Raw genomic sequence first — 18,360 nt, 5'->3', positions numbered from 1 at the left:
ATATTTTTATTCTGGTAGGGTTTAGGGGAAGGATTACAGGCAAAGAAATCCTATTAAAATAAAATTTCTCTGAAACGATTATTTACTTTAAATTTTAGATTTTCTTTAAAAAAAAAAAAAAAAAAAAAAAAAAAAAAAAAAAAAAATGAATATAAATTTCTTTGAACATTTAATAATCATGTTCTGTTAACCTAACACTGCTGAGATAATTACTTGATATCGAATTCTGAATGACTCAACACTAAATGCATTCTGATTAGTAGCTCTGTCAAATAATACGTCAAGAACTTTAACAGTCTTAGACCTCATGAATTATATTATTGAACTGATTTAGAATTCTTTTTTGAGATGAGTAATTTGTATTATTTATTTTATTTAATTATTTGCAAACTATTATCCCCATCTTTTAGTTGATCAGCATTGTTTGACGGTAGCGGTTTCAATCCCACCCAAAGCTGGCCAGAGGATTAGTTGGACAAACCATGGTGAGACAACAACTATGGAAGGCAGTAATTATTGTGGATGCAGTTGGAAGATTTGACACTCTTATCCCGTCGCGGTGAACCACCTCACGAAAGTCAGAAGAATAATTGGCCGAAACGTTGTGAATCATTAACTAAAAAACGAGGATAAAAGTCTGCAAATAATTAAATAGGATCAATAATACTCATGAATCATTTTAAATAAAACAGTTTCTTTGCAAAAATTATGTTATAATAATGTTATAATCAAAATATATTTTTGAGTCTTGACTTAAAAAAAAAAAATACATAAAGTCTTTACTTTGAAATTTTTTTTAAATATCTTGTAATAAAAATATATATTTCTTTAATCCTTACACTTAATTTAAAATTAAAAAATAAATTGAAAATAAACACTAAAACATTGTTTTGCTTATAACATTTTTATTAAAAAGTCATTCTGAAAGACAAAAAAGAAAAAGTATGATTTCAATTTTGCCCATTTTAGGTTATGTTTTTAAAATTAATTATGTGAGCATTAATAAGGGACTTTTGCTCGTTATCCACCAGCAAAACCTGGCAAGACGTTCACTAAACAGAAAGTGGAAGTTGAAAAGAAACTATTTTATTTAAAATAACCACGGGCTGTTGCAAATTGCATAAGTTTACCATCTCTAATAGATGATACTACATGCATATTTTGTGCAAAACTTATTTCATTTTTTAATACAAGACACAATAGCACAAATATAGACAATAAATTCAACAATTGACTAATATGTGCAAGAGAAAATTACAATTTTCCATAAGCAAATGGTTAAACTCATAAATTCCTGATGGATCACCATATGCAAATAAGTCAAATTTCACAATTTTATTGTGATGCACTTGTATGCTACAAAAGTGATACACATGTATTTGGTGATTTTAATGTCCACCACAGTAATTAGTTACTTATATTTACTCTACTGTTCTCCCTTAACCCAGGGCTGTACTCTAATCAAGCAAGTCTGACCGCACAGATGCAGCACTCTTCCTAGATACTAGTGCTCAAGTAAATGTATTTAGTGGCTTAAATGTCTACCACAGCAATGGGCTTGGTTTCTCTAATTACATAGATGCAGCTAGTAGCATCACAGATTTTCTTCATCTCATTCCCTGTCACAGTCATGTTCCCGACCAACAGGATCAGCGATCCCTCTCTTCTAGATCTATTTATGACCACAGTTCTTGTGGAGATTGTAACAATTCCTCATAGCTTACTCAGGAATGCTGATCATGTTGTGATACTGGAAGAAATCACCCTAAACTCTTAACCTCGAAGAGCCATTACTCAAAACGACAAGGTACTCCAAGAAGGCCAACTAAGAAGCGATCAAGGATCACATTAGAGACTATGGAATGCTATCTTTTCTCTTCCTGCAGAAGTGTGCAAGTGAGGCTACTGAATGGTTCAAAGCAGCAATTGAAGCACATGTTCCCACGTGGAAGTTTTATCGTAAACCCCACTCTTTTCTATGGTTCAATTCAACATGCAGCTTCCATTGCTAAAAGGCAGTATGCATACTGCAGATTTATCTGACATGAATTCAGTACAAAATGGACAAAAGTATATAGCAGCTATCAATAATTGTAAGAGTGAAATAGCTGCAGCCAAAAAAAGGCATGCTGAAATCAACAGAAAACAGAGTTGTAGAAATTAGTAACTTGCAATTTCTGGAAGATTTATAAAGTGTCGTAAATAATGAGAACCCAACAATTTTGAGGTTGTTTGCCCAATGGTTTGCCTTCAACTTCACTTTAGACCCAACAAATCACCCCCTCCCAAATTTCCTTTTGTGGACAGAAGCCACACTGGACGATTTGAAAATCACCCCTTCCAATGTTTGTGATGTCATAAAAACCAAGACACCCTGAAGGCGTGGGACCTGTTCTCATCCCTGCTATACTATTAAAAAAAAAATAAATAAATAAAAAAATTCTCCACCGGGATTGCCCCCTGTTCTCTCCAGACTCTTCAACAAATGCCATAAATGAGTCTTGCTTTTCTGACTGCTGGAAAATTGCTTCTGTTGTACCAGTTTACAAGAATTCTGGAGAAAGAACTGACCCACTTAATTATCGCTTCATTAGCCTCCTCCCTCTCTTCACCAAAATCTTTGAGTCTTTAATCAATCAAGCACAAGTCCATCACCTCATAGATACTAAACTTCTTTTCAATTGGCAGTATGAATTTAGGCAACCTATTCTACTGTAGGTTGGTTGTTTTTGTTTTACAGTATATCAACCCTTTTCAGGTTATTTAATGCCAAACTCAGTTATTTTGAAGAAAATTATTTTAATAGAATGTATGTTTTTTTTTAATCCGTTTCTATTTAACCCATAGTTGAGACCCTAACAGGTACTACCACTCCAGGTCAGTGGATCTGGGAGCAATGGCAATCAAAGGGTGGCTCCACACTCCCCAAAGCCTGCAAGCTGGGACCTCACCATCGGACATAGTTTAAGGTCATATTCAGGACCTATTCTACTGTAGATACCCTAACTAATCTATGAATATATATATACACCATGCATTGGATAAGGCAGGGAAGACTGGGGCAGTAGCCTTAGATATATCTAAAAAGTTTGACAGGGTTTGGCAAGATGGCATTATGAAAATTAAATTATATGGTATTACTGGACGAATATGTAACAATCAAATCCTTCTTAGATAAGAGAAAAAAAAAAATTAATAAGCCAATGCAAACTTAGAACAATTTTCAAATTGATGGTCGTACATCAAAACAAACCGCAACCCTTGTCTCTTCAAAATGTTGCATCTCTGTGCCTATATTACAAGTATTTTAATAGAATATGCTCTGACAAATTCAAAGCACTTGTACTCCCTCGACATTAATACTTCTGACTAACCCTAACCCAACAAGCAGCAAAATCCCACTCTTACACTATAGATCCCTAGATGTTGGAAAGCCTTCTACTCAAATAGTTTCTGAACTACTAGACCTTAGAATTCCTTCCCAGGTGTCTGCTTTCCTGGCTGTAACTGACATGCAGAAGTTCATGTGTAATGTAAACAGACATCTCACTGCTTAACTGTCTACATAATATCCCTGTAAATTTGGTCCCAAATAGTAGCTCCTTACATCCAAGTGGCGATATGTGTTGTTTGGGGGTGAAATGAATAGTAAAAAAAACACAGTATTAGAACATACCATAAAAAATTAAACTTAAAAATAGGTTTAAAAGAAATAACATTTGTCTACAAAAACCATTAAAAAAAAAATTAAACACTCAGTGAGTTAAAAGGAAGGATAAAAAAAAAATTTTTTTTAAATAAATTACCTTTTACTGTACCAATGATGACAATAAGCAGATACGCCTGCGGGTACAGCTTAGCCGTGTGTGTGACTCCGTGAAAGACCTTGTGGGCACGCTGAGTTTCTTTCAAAGTTCCGATACACAATTTACAAGGCAAGAACTTTACCAATTTGTATACAATATCAAATGGTGAGTAGAATATCAGGTACCTGAAAAGGATGAAAGAACACTTTAAGGACATTGTATACAGCTTTGGGGAAAAGAAGCCACCAAAAGAATGGGTATTGACCAAATAATTAAATACAGGCTTTTTCAAAAGTCTTGCGCACATTTCAAGTCCTCATATCTGTTTAACTATGGATGGTAGTAAGATGAAAGTGGTGCCATTTTAAAGTTGTGGCCATATTAAAGTTATTATTTTTTTTAAATTTCTTTTCAGATTCAATAATGGCGTTCACGCAACCAGAAAAGGTGTTTCGTATGCTTGAATTTGCAAAAACTGATTTATGGACACTTGTTCAAATGTGCATTTTGCAAAAAATGCAGAAAAACAGCCACCAGAAAAAAAAAAAAAACAGTAAGATGGCATGGTAAATTCATGGCGGATGGGTGCTTATGCCAAGCTAACAGAACGGGACGTCCTTCAACTTCAAAAGATATGGTTGAAAAAGTTTGAACTGTTTTGCATTTGGGAAGAACTGGATTATCGGATGTGCGTTGTGTGACCAGTGGTGCTCATATTGAACACCTTTGAATATTCCATGAATAACTTGAGATTACAAGCTTTCTTAATATACCAGTTGCATTTTTATATCTTTATGCAAGATATTCAATGTCAAAACGTGCCCAAGATTTTTGGAACACTCTGTATATCTGTATATTATTGTAAACATGAACTAGGCTGCATGTTTTAGCGATGCGTATGAATGGCAAACGTTGCAGGTGGTAACGGTTTAACAAAAAGATTGGATTTTTTGGATTATCAATTTTCTATAGTTATTGGAGACTTTCCAATATAAACCCTATCCAGACACAAATATATTTGCGCAAAATTAAAAAAAATTAGCCCAGCTGTTCCAGAGTCCATAGAGAATGAACTTAGACACACATACACAAAGTGCACTTTATATACAAGTAGAGATTTATCATTAATTATACAAGTTATAATTCAACATCAAAGTTTTAATGTACGCTCATTTCTGAGACTAATTTTTTTTTTTATTATTATTATTATGAAGTTTTTTCATGAACAGAAATTAAGAGGAACGTCATTACACATTTTACCAGCCAAATAGCAGAGTTCCCCAGTATACACAATTTGGAGATATTCACTGATATCCAAAATTTCAGCATCAAAGGTTTTTGTACAATCATTTCTTAGATTAATAAAAATAAAGAGGAGGTAATCTTTTATTTTAACAATTATAATTGCTGAGATATATTTATATACTAGCAGGCTGCCCAGCGTTGCCCAGTCGTAAAATATGCATAAATATTATATTTTAATTAATACAGAAACTGAGACATGTGCCTGCAAGTATTATGCTTTTTCTAAGCAGTTCACTTCTTTTAAGTGTAAAAAAAAAATAATAAATAAATAAATTACTTGAGCTGATATCGAAATACTGCAGACGGTGAGTCAAGTACAATAACCGTTAGACCAGCTTGACATGATCTTAGTAAAATGTTTTCAAACCTACTTATTCTTAACATAAGGAATCTATCATGTGGACGATTCACGCATGCGTATTTTTGAAACAGTTGACAAACAGATAAAAACCCGATGAGACCCCATGTACCAATTTTTCCATTTTTTACCCCTTAGCAGCCCTTTTTACTGGATGAAAACTGATTAAAAAGTTTTACACATGTCTTACTACCCTATATACCACATTTCAAGTCTGTAGATAAAGATTGTTGAGTATATAGGTTGAGAAGTGTCCTCACACACACTCACTTTTACATATACAGATTTAAAAAACACACACAAACACACACTTACTTTTATCTATCTATCTATCTATATATATAGTTTATATGTTCAAATTTCAATTAAGTCAATTTTCAAATTAAAATTTAATGTTAATTTGAAATTTGACTTTCCTTAATTGAAATTTGAATATATAAACTATTTTTATTTGCTCTATCTAGTATATCGAGCAATTTTATTTGGCTGGGATTGTCTTTATGAATATTTCCTTCCAATATTCAATAAGACTTGAAATCACTGGATTCACCAACTTGTCATCTAATTCATTTCAATACCTTAAGGTGTGTATATATATATATATATATATATATATATATATATATATATATACACACACATATATGAGAGAGAGATAGAGATTTTTAAAAAACACCCACACATACACACACAAATGAAATAATACATCTTTAGAACTATTAGCCGAATGAGACAAAGTCTAATCAAAACATTGCCACAAAGACAAATGAAAAGACATTTTTTTTTTAAATTTCCTTTTCCCCTCTTGTTCACCAACTCTTCTTAATAGGCTTTGTTCTAAAACGTAAAGACAGGTTTCATTTTCTTCACATTCCTGAGCTTCTAGTAGACACAAGTCAGCAACAAGATAGGCACAAGTGAAACACGAGATCTTCATAAGAAGTTGGGTTAATGTTGCCTGCTACTTAAGTAGAACGCACGCCTGCACAGGAAGATGCTGCCATCTAGAGGACACATGAACAGGTTTATTAAGTATAATGGAATTTTGACATGGGAATTGCAAAAAGTAGGAAAAAAATTTGCAGTGTATACCTTCTGGAGAACATATTATGCATGGATGGATAATGACACAAAAATAGACAACCAAAAGAAAAAAGAAGATAACAGATCAAAGATGTAGTGAGGTTGAGACAATTCAGATGAATTCTAAAAAAAACAATCAACTAATAACTACTCTCTTTTTTTCTCAGTTTTGTTTTGATTCACGATTTTATGCACTTCTAAAGGCAAGTTAGTTTTCACAGGAAAGTGTTAACTCAAAGTATTTTCAACCAATGATAATCGTTTTAAGCACAAAAATTAAGTCTATTTCAGTTTAATAAGCTAATGCAAATTTAGAAACTCTTAGAAAACAAGGAAATAAACAGCCAAAAGCCAGATTTTTCTAGTCAGCCATACTGAAGAACCCAATAACATATGCTCAACATAACCCCTCCCCGGTGCTTTTGGCTGGAGGGAGATGAAAAGGAATCTTCCATGACTCGCATACAAGCCTTCTATACTCACAATGTTTCATTCATTTCCATTTTTTTTATACGCATGCTCATATATATATATACACACACACACACACACACACACACACACACACAGCAATCTGAAGCGAGAGCTTCGCAAAGGTTTAATTGATGGTCTTAACCATGACACACAGAGCTGGAAATGCGACACCTGTGAACGAGTGCTTTTGTCAAAAGCTGGCTATGTCAACTATCTTAAGTCGTACAAAACTCCTGTTCAGGTCAACTTTGCACCTATTAGTCCAAACCAAATGATCTGTTTAACATGCAGCAAAGTTTTCAAGTCTACTGCCGGTTTGAGAAGACGTGATTGTTCATAGGAATACCCTTCAACCTTCAGAGGAAGTCAACTCAGTAGAAATTGCTCAATTTGTATGTCACATCTGCTTCAAGATGTGCAAATCTGTGGTGGGAGTGCAGAGTCATCTGAGATGGCATGGACGACAAGATTGGGAGAACTCAATGTGACGGCAATCATCTAGAAAGATGCAACAATCATTATATATATATCCTTCAATTTTTTCTTTTGCAATGACGTTTATACTTAATTTATATTAAATGTTAGTATGATTCTTGCTATCCTCATCCAAAATGGCCTTATCAAGGCCAGGGACCATGTCACAACCACAAAGATACACAATTAAATTGCAATCCATATCGATGATTGTGGTCTCAAAAAAATAAATAAATAAAATAATCTAGGACATACCAAATGTTTATATGCTTATACACATAACAATGCTTAGCTTTTTATTGCTATGAACTATTTTAGTGGGAGTGAGGAGAGGTTGGAGAACACCATTGTCAGATTTACACCTATGTGGACACACACAAGGATTTATTCTCATATGTACACACACACACATGGACTCGCACAAAGATACATTACTATACATCAGACAGTCCAGCTTATGTTCCCTTACAAAAATTAAATTCAATATGGTACTTTTGCAGTTTAAAGCCTGTTTTTCCATGAGTCTTGCTCGACGGAAAAACGACAGAAACTGCTAGATTATACACAATGAGCAAAATAGAGACGCAAGTGAGTAGACGGTAAAAAATTAAAAAAAATGGAAAGACTTTAAAAAGAAAAGAAAAAAAAAGGGTAGAATATCATTGTGCTTCTTTAAGCAACAAGTCTTGTGACAAGGAAGGAAAATAATAGTATATTTTTACAACCTGCCTCAGCGTAATATAAGCACCACCAATCTCCACATGTTAAGAATAAACACCCCAACCTGAAATACCGTTCTTAACATGGGAAGGTTGAAAGCCAAACACTGCCCTCCAACCTCCCCATATTAATGGGGAGGTTGGAAGGCAGTGTTTATATTACACTGGGGCAGGCCGTAAAAAAAAAATACCAAAATAATTTTCCATATACAAACAAAACAAGCAATATATTTGTTCACTAATTCAAAGAAACAAAACTTATTACCCCCACCCCTCAAAAAACAAAAAAAAACATGGTTGCTATAAAGAATAAATAAAACAGTAGAATTTATTAAATTATTACAGTAGGTTGTTTGCTTTATTTCCTTGTTCATTTTTTTATTGACTTCTGTTTGCTCGGCATAATCCGGCAGTTTCTGTTGTTCACCGGGCGTTACCGAGTGAGACTCAAGGAAAAACAGGCTTTAAACTGCAGCAGTATCTTCAATATATAACGATACTAAACCTTATGTGTAGCATTCTTATTCCAATTTTTAGCAAAATCTATTACATAATTTTTGATTCTAAAGAATGTCTAAAATTTAAGGCTTACGGTCTTTTTTATTTTTTTTTTACCATACAGTGACCACTTATCAAGGCCTGGAGGTCACTCAAGGATAATAGTTAATGGGCACTGTGATGACTGGTGATGGTGGAAATTGGATAAGTTCATTGATTTTAGAGGATGGCTCATCAAGAATCTGTTTATGTTGGACTTGAAAACGATCATGTCATAGTCAGCTGGGAAGCAGCTCCATGGGATTATGTATCACAGACAAGCAGTTCTAGGAAAAACTTTGCTCATTGAATTTGCATTTAGTTTGGGTTGTAGCTAGTCGAGCCACAGGGAAGGAACCATAGATTGAGCACCTGCTATGAAAATAAGGATAGAGCAGAGATAGGATCAAAATGTCTCTTCTATGAGAAAGAGGTAGCAGAGAGGAGAAAAAACATCAGCCACTAGATTTTAAAGCCAGTTTTGTATTTTTTCCAGATAGGAGAGAGTACTCTGAGCAACTACTTGCCATATATGACAACAGTACTCCATCTTGGGACATATTTGGTTTTTATACAAGTAGCAGATTGCATCAGGAGCGAGATACCTTCTGGAGTGGTAGAATGATTCAACCATTTTTCTGGCGAACTTTGCAACAGATTTAATGAACGTGTTCCGTTTCAGATCAAGAGTGAAGAAGCGTGATGCTTCCCCAAGGTGAAAACCATTTCAATTGGAATCAGGTGAGGGTCAGAGATCAGATACTTTTTCCTCATTGTACCGTATGCTCAAGGTCAGAAGAGAAAAGTCAGAAAGAGCTGGATCATTGCCGGCTTTTTGATATATAATCTATCCCGAGTATGCCGGCATGTTGGAAATTGTGATTTTGCTGTGCAGGTTGGTTCGTGCAAAAGAGTTAAGGTTAACGTATGTCAAACTCTGTAGCTGTAGCTAAGGTCAACGGTGACACCCGAGATGTCATTCAGTTCGTGTGAAAGAAAATGATGCATGAAAAAGATATCTTTTGGCTCGCATGCAAGTGCAGTTTGCCTTCCGAGATCGACGTGTCGAGGGACACAGAATGAGTCGAAAAAGAAAATGCAAGAAAGCTCAAGTCGCAATGCAATGCCCCCTCCACCCATTCACACATTAGACGAATGAAGAATCCATGCCAGAAAACCGGCATTATGTGTTCGTCAGATGTTTCTTTCCAGCATCAACGAGTGACAGAAGACTCGTATCTCCAAAGAGAAGACCAAGATAAGAGAAAAAAAAGGTATGATGACTTTATTGCAATATATGCACACACACACACACACACACTAGAGGTGACACGATCACATCCATAGAAAAACAATCATACATTTTAAGGACCAGAAGAGTAACATTCATTAACAATAATAAAAAAAAAAAACTGACTTATAGTTGATCAAACTAAAACGTAGTTGGAAAACGTTTCCAAGAAAATTTGTAGGAGTAATGCAAGTATTTATTTACTTTCTCACCAGGAGGTCAGACATAAGGTCAAGTATGGGCTTGATGGAAGCGTTTCTGTGGAACGAACAGGGTTTGAACTTGGCACACCCAAGTTTTCAATCAGTGCCGTTAACCCCTTAGCCACCATCACCTCCCAAATATGAGTAGTCAATGAGCCCTTTTACCCGAATGTATGGAGAGTGTACAGCACAAAAACCTTTTTCCTAAAAAATTCCAATCAGTTTCAACAAAAAAGCCAAATTAAGAGAAAGTGCATATATGCATGTGGGGGACGAAACAAAAATAATCTAACTTGTCTACCCAATTCATGAATTGCTTGAAGTAGTAGTAGTAGTTTGATCTTAAATTTAAAAATGTGCAAACAAATAAAAATGAAAATCTACAACCACTTCACTATATCCTGGGCAACGCTGGGTAGCTGCAGCTAAAAAAAAAAAAAAAAAAAAAAAAAAAAAAAAAAAAAAAAATTGACATTTGTCAAGAAGAAACATCCAATGTGATTATTGGTAACCCTAACCTTTTTCTAAGTAATTAAGACCTTTTCATTGTTTTATTTCAAAATGAAAAATAAAAATAAAACAATGAAAAAGTCTTAATTATAAAAAAAAAAATTAAATTAAGATTCTTCTTACCAAACGGCTGTTGCTGTGAGAATGTCTCTGTGGTTCTTGAAAGGGATCATGCATGGTTCTCCGAGCAGCAAATTGGCAAGGATACTACCAGCAAAACAGATCAACATACAGGAGAGCCAGCAGGAGAGTGGGTGTTTGCGAGAGAATGCATTCGGACCTACAAAAATAATTTAAAAAAAATAAATAAATAATACAAAACCATGAAACCAAAAGATGCTAAGCAACAGAATACTTTCTTTTCCTTATAGCTTTTTCTTTCATTAATTTTTATTACAAGTTTAAAATAAAGTCTACATAAAATTATCCTGGAAAATATCAAGTGTACATTTAGAGCAAGCTGAGATAATTCTGTGTCAAACTGAAAAGAAAAAAACAACAAATAAAAAAAAAAAATGGAGAAAGTTTAAACCTAATATAAAACAAATGTAATCAGTACAGACCGCCACCAAGATTCAACCCATATTCCAGCTAATTTGATGAGTCAGCTTTTAACTCTTTTCTTCAATTTTTCACATCAATGACAATTCATATGTATTAAATGAAAGATTTAGTTCAAAAGCAGAAATAGGAGAGTTGGTGGAAAAAAAAAAAGAATCACTGTCAAGTAAAAAGCAAAAAAAATAAATAAATAAATAAAAGATAAAAATAACTTTCACAACTATTGCAAATGTAACATTTTTTGGCTTCATAATCAAGACTGAAAATAAACCGTTAAAACACTTTTGTAAATAAATTGGTTAAACAAATGTTGGTGCTTTTGCAGAATAGTGGAATTAGAAACAACTGCATTTCAGGTAAGAACACTATTACATACTTGCATGTTATATTAAAATTAGTATAAATTTAAAAAATTACGAAAAATGAAACGGATGTTTTAGATCTAGTTTTTACAAAAAAAAATAAATAAAAAGAGAAAAGATCATACATACAGTCTTACATTTCGTATTTTGAAATAGCAGATTTAATTGAAAGGAAGATAAGTCAGTTTGTCATACAGAATTAGTTGTTCCACATCAAGACATAGATAAAACTCAATTTTAGTTTTACTTGTTCATTTATTAGTTTAATTTTTTGGAATTTACACTAAGACACGACATAAATATGTAATAGTGCTTTACCGGAAATGCATTCATTTTAAATCCCATTGTGTTGCAAAAGCAACAAACTTTAACTAGCAGAAAATTTTAAAACTAACTAGTAGAACCAGTGTTCTGGAAAAGATTGGGGAAACTTTCACTAAAATACAAATTTTCTATCTACCATATAAAAAATTGCATAAATAGAATTATATCACTATGATAAAGTAAAGTTGTTTTTTCCTAATGAAACAAGAGCATTCAGGTTTTGTTTGAAATTTCTTGCAGATTCTCCAAGTCCGGCAAGATACACCTGGAAGAAGTTGGAAGTTACATCAGTCGAAACATTGAGAATAACACTCAAGAATAGGAGTTTGAACAATTCAGATACAAATTATCAATCCTTATTTGAAAAAATGCATAAACATAACTCGAAGAGTTGAATGGAGATTATTTTTCCTTTTGAAAAGGAGGTTATTCCTCAAAATATTAAAAATTGGAAAAAAAACAAAAAAACACAACACCCTACTATCTTTGATTTAATATAATATTCCTGAATTCTTCAATACTGCTTCAAACAAACAGCATCATTTTTACAAATATTAGTGATGGGACGGTTCCAATATTTTTCTCCCCAATTCCAAACAATTACCAATTCTGTTCTCAATTACAGATTCTGATTCTTTATAATTTTGATGTATAAAGTTGTTGTTTTTAGGGGGGAGGGGCACATTGCTCCAAAATCCCATGTACCATGTGCATATATTTTCGCAAACATAAAAATACACTTATGGGTGTGACCTATAGATTTTAGTTTTACTGGTCGTTTAAAATCAATAAATATTTATCATTTCATCATTAATATGAGCCGTAGAACATTAGGTTTAAAACAAAAAGTAAAGAACTATGAAAAATAAAAACAATCGTTTTGGGCATCGGAAGATAGGCACAAATTTTTTTACGATTCGGATACCCCAAAACGTTCAGATATTTTCAATTTCCGATTCTGATTAATCGTCCCAAGACTAACAAATATGTTGCAATGATGAAAGCAGTAATATTAATCCTTAGATGTAGAAAATTTTAAAATTAAATGGTGACTTTAGCAATTTCTGCATTCTGAAAAATCTGTTGATCGGTTTCATAGTAAGAATATTTTTATAGGATCAGGTTGCTAGTCTGAAGCTGAACCACTAACATTTAGTAATTAGAGAAGTCTCCAGAAGATATTTATTTCCTTGTTTTCAGAGAAGGCTAAACTTTGATCACGTCACCACATCATTGTTATTTATTTTTTTTTTTTTAACATTACAGAATTTATGCTTTTCAGCTGCTCAGAGCCATGAAAGATTTTCCTTATATTGAAAGTAGAAAAAATTTCAAATACCTCAATGCTATTAAATAAAGAAAAAGCAAGTCAAAATCAGTAGCTATTTTCAAAAAAGACCTACTACTTGTTTTTCAAGTAAAGTAAAAATTTAAAACCTTTTATTTAAAAAAAAAAAAAAAAAAAAAATCTTACAAAACTAACAACTTTTGACAAAACAGGCATCTTCTGTTACTTATAAAATTTGATTTTCTTATTTAAAAATAAAACTACTTGATCGATTTGTTATTTTTGAAATATGATTTCTTTTCGTCATGGGTATGTAGATCATGCAGATCTTTTTTTGTTTATGTAGGGATAAGAACCAAACTTGATTATGTCAATACCAGGTAAAATATACCCTTGTTAGTCAAACTCAAATTAAACATCTTCACTTTGAAGCCATAAAAACTGTACAGAATTCTTTTTTTTCTTTTGAACTTGCAATGGCAGTTACTTTTGGATCGCCATTTCTAAAATTATGTAGAAAAAAAAATATTTCAATTATAATTTTTTTTTTTTTACGTATAAATTTCTAATCATGGCTTACTTTATCTATTTTATAAAGAAAGCAGATGTAATTTTAAACCTTTCAACGTTTTCTAATTTTAGATTAGAAAACGTTGAAAGGTTTAAAATTACATTTTATTGACTTATAAAATTTAAGCCTGAAGTTCTTAAATACTACAATCAGGCATAAATTTGATTTTAACAGTTTTCAATAAAACACATTTACAATCTTTAAAATTTTAATCGTTTTTTCAACTTTTATAGTTTTGTTTTATATAAAGGCCAGGCATTTCTTGTCTGCTTATATCTTTCTATGTAAATAGGAGGGAAAATAAAAAAACTTTGTCAAGTATCATTGTAAAAAGTAATAAACAAAAAAAAGTGTAAGTGCAACCAAGCCACCGGCATGTATATAGCAGTAGCAGCATCTATATGTATGCAAATGACCAAGCCGTGGCACAGGGTGACGTCACAGCGGAGGAAGAGAAAGGCAAAAGAGATGAAAAAAGTATGTGGTGGAGAAAGACTTTTAAGCACTTTATTTTTATTTATTTAATTTTTTTTAACTATGTGGCGGTAGGGTTGGAACTTTTAAATAATATGCAGGACTCATTTATCTCCAAAACTTTTAAGATTTCCAGATGACCATATTGTCGCTGGCTTGAAAAATACATGTCAGGTGGTTTGGTATGAAAACGATCAGTAATAAATGCCTTTTCTTTTCCAAAAAATTATAAAATTGTGTCTAATTTCTTTCCTTTGTTTCTTTGCGAGACTTTCCTACACAGGTCGGGTCCATGTTAAAATGTAATGTCTGTGTTAAAATGTAACGTCCATGTTACATAAGGTTACAAGTTTGACTATAAGTAAAAACTATGACGAGAAGAAGAGCATTCCTTTTTCTCTGAGGATAAAACAATAACAGTTTCAAAGTTCACGTAAAAGAAAAACATTTCTAGTCTTATATTTCTAAATTTTTTAGATGAGAAGTTGAATGATTCGGACTACTGTTCTCATCTCGAGTCTTAATCTTACATTTCAACTGATATAACCTCTGACCTGTATCTTGTCGAACTTGGGAATCTGCATGAAATTTTATACTAGTATTGTCCACAAGGACCCGTGGCATACCAAATAGAGTATTAGGTAAAATTATTTTCTGGAGGTTGAAGGTTCAATCTTTAGTGCAGACAATACTAATAAAATTGAAAATTGCTTAAGCCTTCTACCCAGTCATGGCTGTCGGATCAAAAGCATGTTACCCTTGTGGATTAAATAAAGGATTCCAATTGAAATTCTGTACAAAATGTCAAGTTCAACAAGATAAACCTGACGAAGGTCTGCGGTTACATCAGCCAAATTGTTGTGCGAATAAAATTCAAAATGAGAACAGTAGTTCAAAATAATCCAAATTTCTGCCATTTTCTATATTTTGTTAACTCAATTGCAAACCAGACAGACAATTATTGTTGTATTCAGGAAAAATTAATAACATTCAAAACTATACATCCAATATATAGCTAGAAGAATACCCGTCCTAGGACAGGTAAAATTCCCAAAAAACAGAACAGTTTTGCACAACTTTTATGAAGTAAAATATAGTGATGCTATATTTTGTGTCTAGCAGGGCTCTATGTTGCGAGTAAAACAGTCGCATTTGTGCGTAATTTTTTTCAAGTGGCGATTAGAAATAATGAAACACATGTGTTTTTTCACTGACAATCTTCCAAAACTCATTACTACATGAAAATTGTATTTTCAACCATTATTTTTTTAAAATAAAATGAACAAATAACTGAAATTATTTTGAATTTTATTCGGACAACAAGTCAAAATAAAATGAACAAAATCAAATAAGAAAAGATTTAATAGAAAAATATACTTTTTTTCTTTAACGAAGGTTGTTTGAAAAGCATAAGAAATTTGAAAGTTTATGTCTTCAAGTCTTAATATAAAATTCGGAATTACAATTTAAAAAAAAAAAAAAAAAAAGTCACAAAAAATCTTTATGCAACAAAAATTTCATATTCCAAAAATCATATGGGTTTGGCTAGTAACTGAAAATATTTACTTGTCAAGGTCAACTAAAGATAAAGTTGTCTGTAGAGCTCTATCTAGAACCCTTATTCTAATTTTGATTAAAATTCATTACATCATTTTGATTCTAGATAGTATAAAAATTTAAGGATTAAGCGTAAGGAGTCTTAAGAAAAATTGAAAGTCAAGAAATCTATTTTTAATTGGTATGTAATGACTATGATCAAATTCAATGCAAATTTTTCAATGATAAAATGATAGTTTGTGTCCATATCATACCTCTTAAGAACCATTTTAAAAAATTCCAAAGAAACTGAAATTCAAAAACTATTTAATAAGTGATGTTTAATACCGATTGTTAAGATTTTTACAAAAATTGGAAGTATCCAAATTTTCACAAACTGCATACACTTCCCTTGAATAAAATTAAATTAAACTAAATATAGCTCACATTTGGATTCCTCTGCCTAGCAGTTGTGTTCCCAAATTCTTAATGATTGACATACAAATATATAAACATGTACACACACTTGTGCCCGATATTATTCATACCCCCCTTGAAAATTGAGTTTATTAGGTGTAACTTTGTAAGAATTTATTGTTTACGTCCATATTGATACATATTCTTAATAAACCTCTTCTGATCATTTTCGTCATTTTAAAATCTCGGGATACTTGTAATAAAAGAAATATACAGCTATTTATAAAATCTGCAATGTTCAAAAATAATCATACCCCCTTATTTTTTCAGTATTAATCGAGTTTCTGACTGTTTGTTTCCTGTTTGATTCTTATTTTGAATGCTTTTATACAACCTTTGATTAATTTCATTTCGTTTTTTGCATTTTTCAGAAATTAAAATGATATCAACTGAAAACCAATAAAAGAATAAAAATTATTAGAATGGGGGAAAAAAGAGCTTAGTAATGATCTTAGGACTAAAATTGTGAATTCACATAAGGATGGTTTAGGTTACAAGTCAATTTCCAAGAAATTTGAGGTCCCTACAGCAACAGTACAGAGCATCATCAAAAAATTCCAGAGCCACCACACAACAAACAACTTGATTGGTAGAGGAAGGAAAAGGAAACTGTCTGCTAGAGCCACCAGGAATATTGTAAGAAGTGTTAATGCAAATCCAACCACCACTACTAAGGATATTTTAGAAAATCTGGAGTCTTCTGGCATAAAAATATCAAGGCAAACATTACAAAGGACTCTGCATGAAAATGGTCTGAAAGGAAAAAGACCAAGAAGGACTCCATTGCACACCGGAAAACACCTTGCAGCACGTCTAAAGTTTGCTAGGACCCATGTGAATTCTCCAGAGTCCGTTTTCTCAAGTATTTTGTGGACTGACGAAACAAAAATTGAATTGTTTGGCCATATGGATGCTTCTTACGTTTGGAGGAAGAAAGAAGCTTACAACCCAAAGAACACGATACCCACGGTGAAACATGATGGTGGTAGCCTAATGTTTTCGGGCTCCTTTTCGGCTAGTGGTCCAGGTAGTTTGGTCAAGATAGATGGAACCATGAAGAAGGAGCAATATTTGTAGATACTCCAGAAAAACATTAGACAGGATGCGGAGAAGCTCCATTTAGGACCAAACTGGGTCCTTCAACAGGATAATGATCCAAAACATACTGCCAAAATAGTCAAAAATGGTTTGAGGATAATCAAATTAATGTTTTGGAATGACCTAGCCAGAGTCCCAACCTGAACACTATCGAAAACCTCTGGCACATATTGAAAACTGAGGTTAAAAAGCGGAAACCTAGAAATTTGAGGGATTTGGAGAACTACTGCATTGAAGAATGGTCAAAAATCAGTGTTGATGCTTGTAAAAACCTTGTTGATAAATATCCAAAACGGTTACAGGCAGTTATTAAGAATAAAGGGCATGCTATTGACTATTAGTAAGAGAGGTATGAATAATTTTGAACTAGTGCCATTATTGTTTTTCTTTGTATAATGTTTCAAACTTGCATAATTTATTTATTTGTTGAGTTTAAATTAAATGCTTATGCTTGATTTATTGTTTGAAATCCCTTTAATATTGTCTACCTTCTGGTTTGAGCAATATTCTTATAGAAATCTCAATGATCCGAGGGGTATGAATAATATCGGGCACAAGTGTACCTATATATATATATATATATATATATATATATATATATATATGTGTGTGTGTGTGTGTGTGTATGTACGTTAGTCAAAAAGATGTTATAGATATAAATAAGAAAAGGTTTAACTGAATAGAAATTAAATATTTTCTCATTTCAACGATTGCAATCATTTAAGGGAAATATTTTTTGGAAATTTTTTCAAACATTAATTTGCCATGTTTAGAATTATGTAAAAAAATAAAAATTGTTAAAGAAAAAAAAAATTTAATTATTTTATTTAAACTTATTTCATCTCAGACAAAGCACAACACCACTTTGACACAAGAGTCTGCTAATTATTACCAAATTTACAGGGATAC

General features: G+C 32.5%; 1 protein-coding gene across 1 annotated transcript in view; it reads right to left on the bottom strand.

The window, feature by feature from the left end:
- Nucleotides 1-18,360, bottom strand: part of LOC145296700 (trimeric intracellular cation channel type 1B.1-like) — an 86,385-nt gene that overhangs the window by 9,136 nt on the left and 58,889 nt on the right. Inside the window, exons 2-3 of the mRNA XM_080142677.1 lie at nt 10,884-11,040; nt 3,807-3,991 (exon numbers count right to left, since the gene is read on the bottom strand). Of these exons, the coding sequence (XP_079998803.1) occupies nt 3,807-3,991; nt 10,884-11,040 (342 nt within the window). The remainder of the gene's footprint in view (nt 1-3,806; nt 3,992-10,883; nt 11,041-18,360) is intronic.

This window comes from Euprymna scolopes, chromosome 17 (assembly GCF_053919585.1).
Source record: "Euprymna scolopes isolate OS-2025 chromosome 17, ASM5391958v1, whole genome shotgun sequence".
Classification (NCBI taxonomy): domain Eukaryota; kingdom Metazoa; phylum Mollusca; class Cephalopoda; order Sepiida; family Sepiolidae; genus Euprymna; species Euprymna scolopes.
The sequence above is the reverse complement of the archived record's forward strand: the minus strand, read 5'-3'. Positions and strand labels throughout refer to the sequence as shown.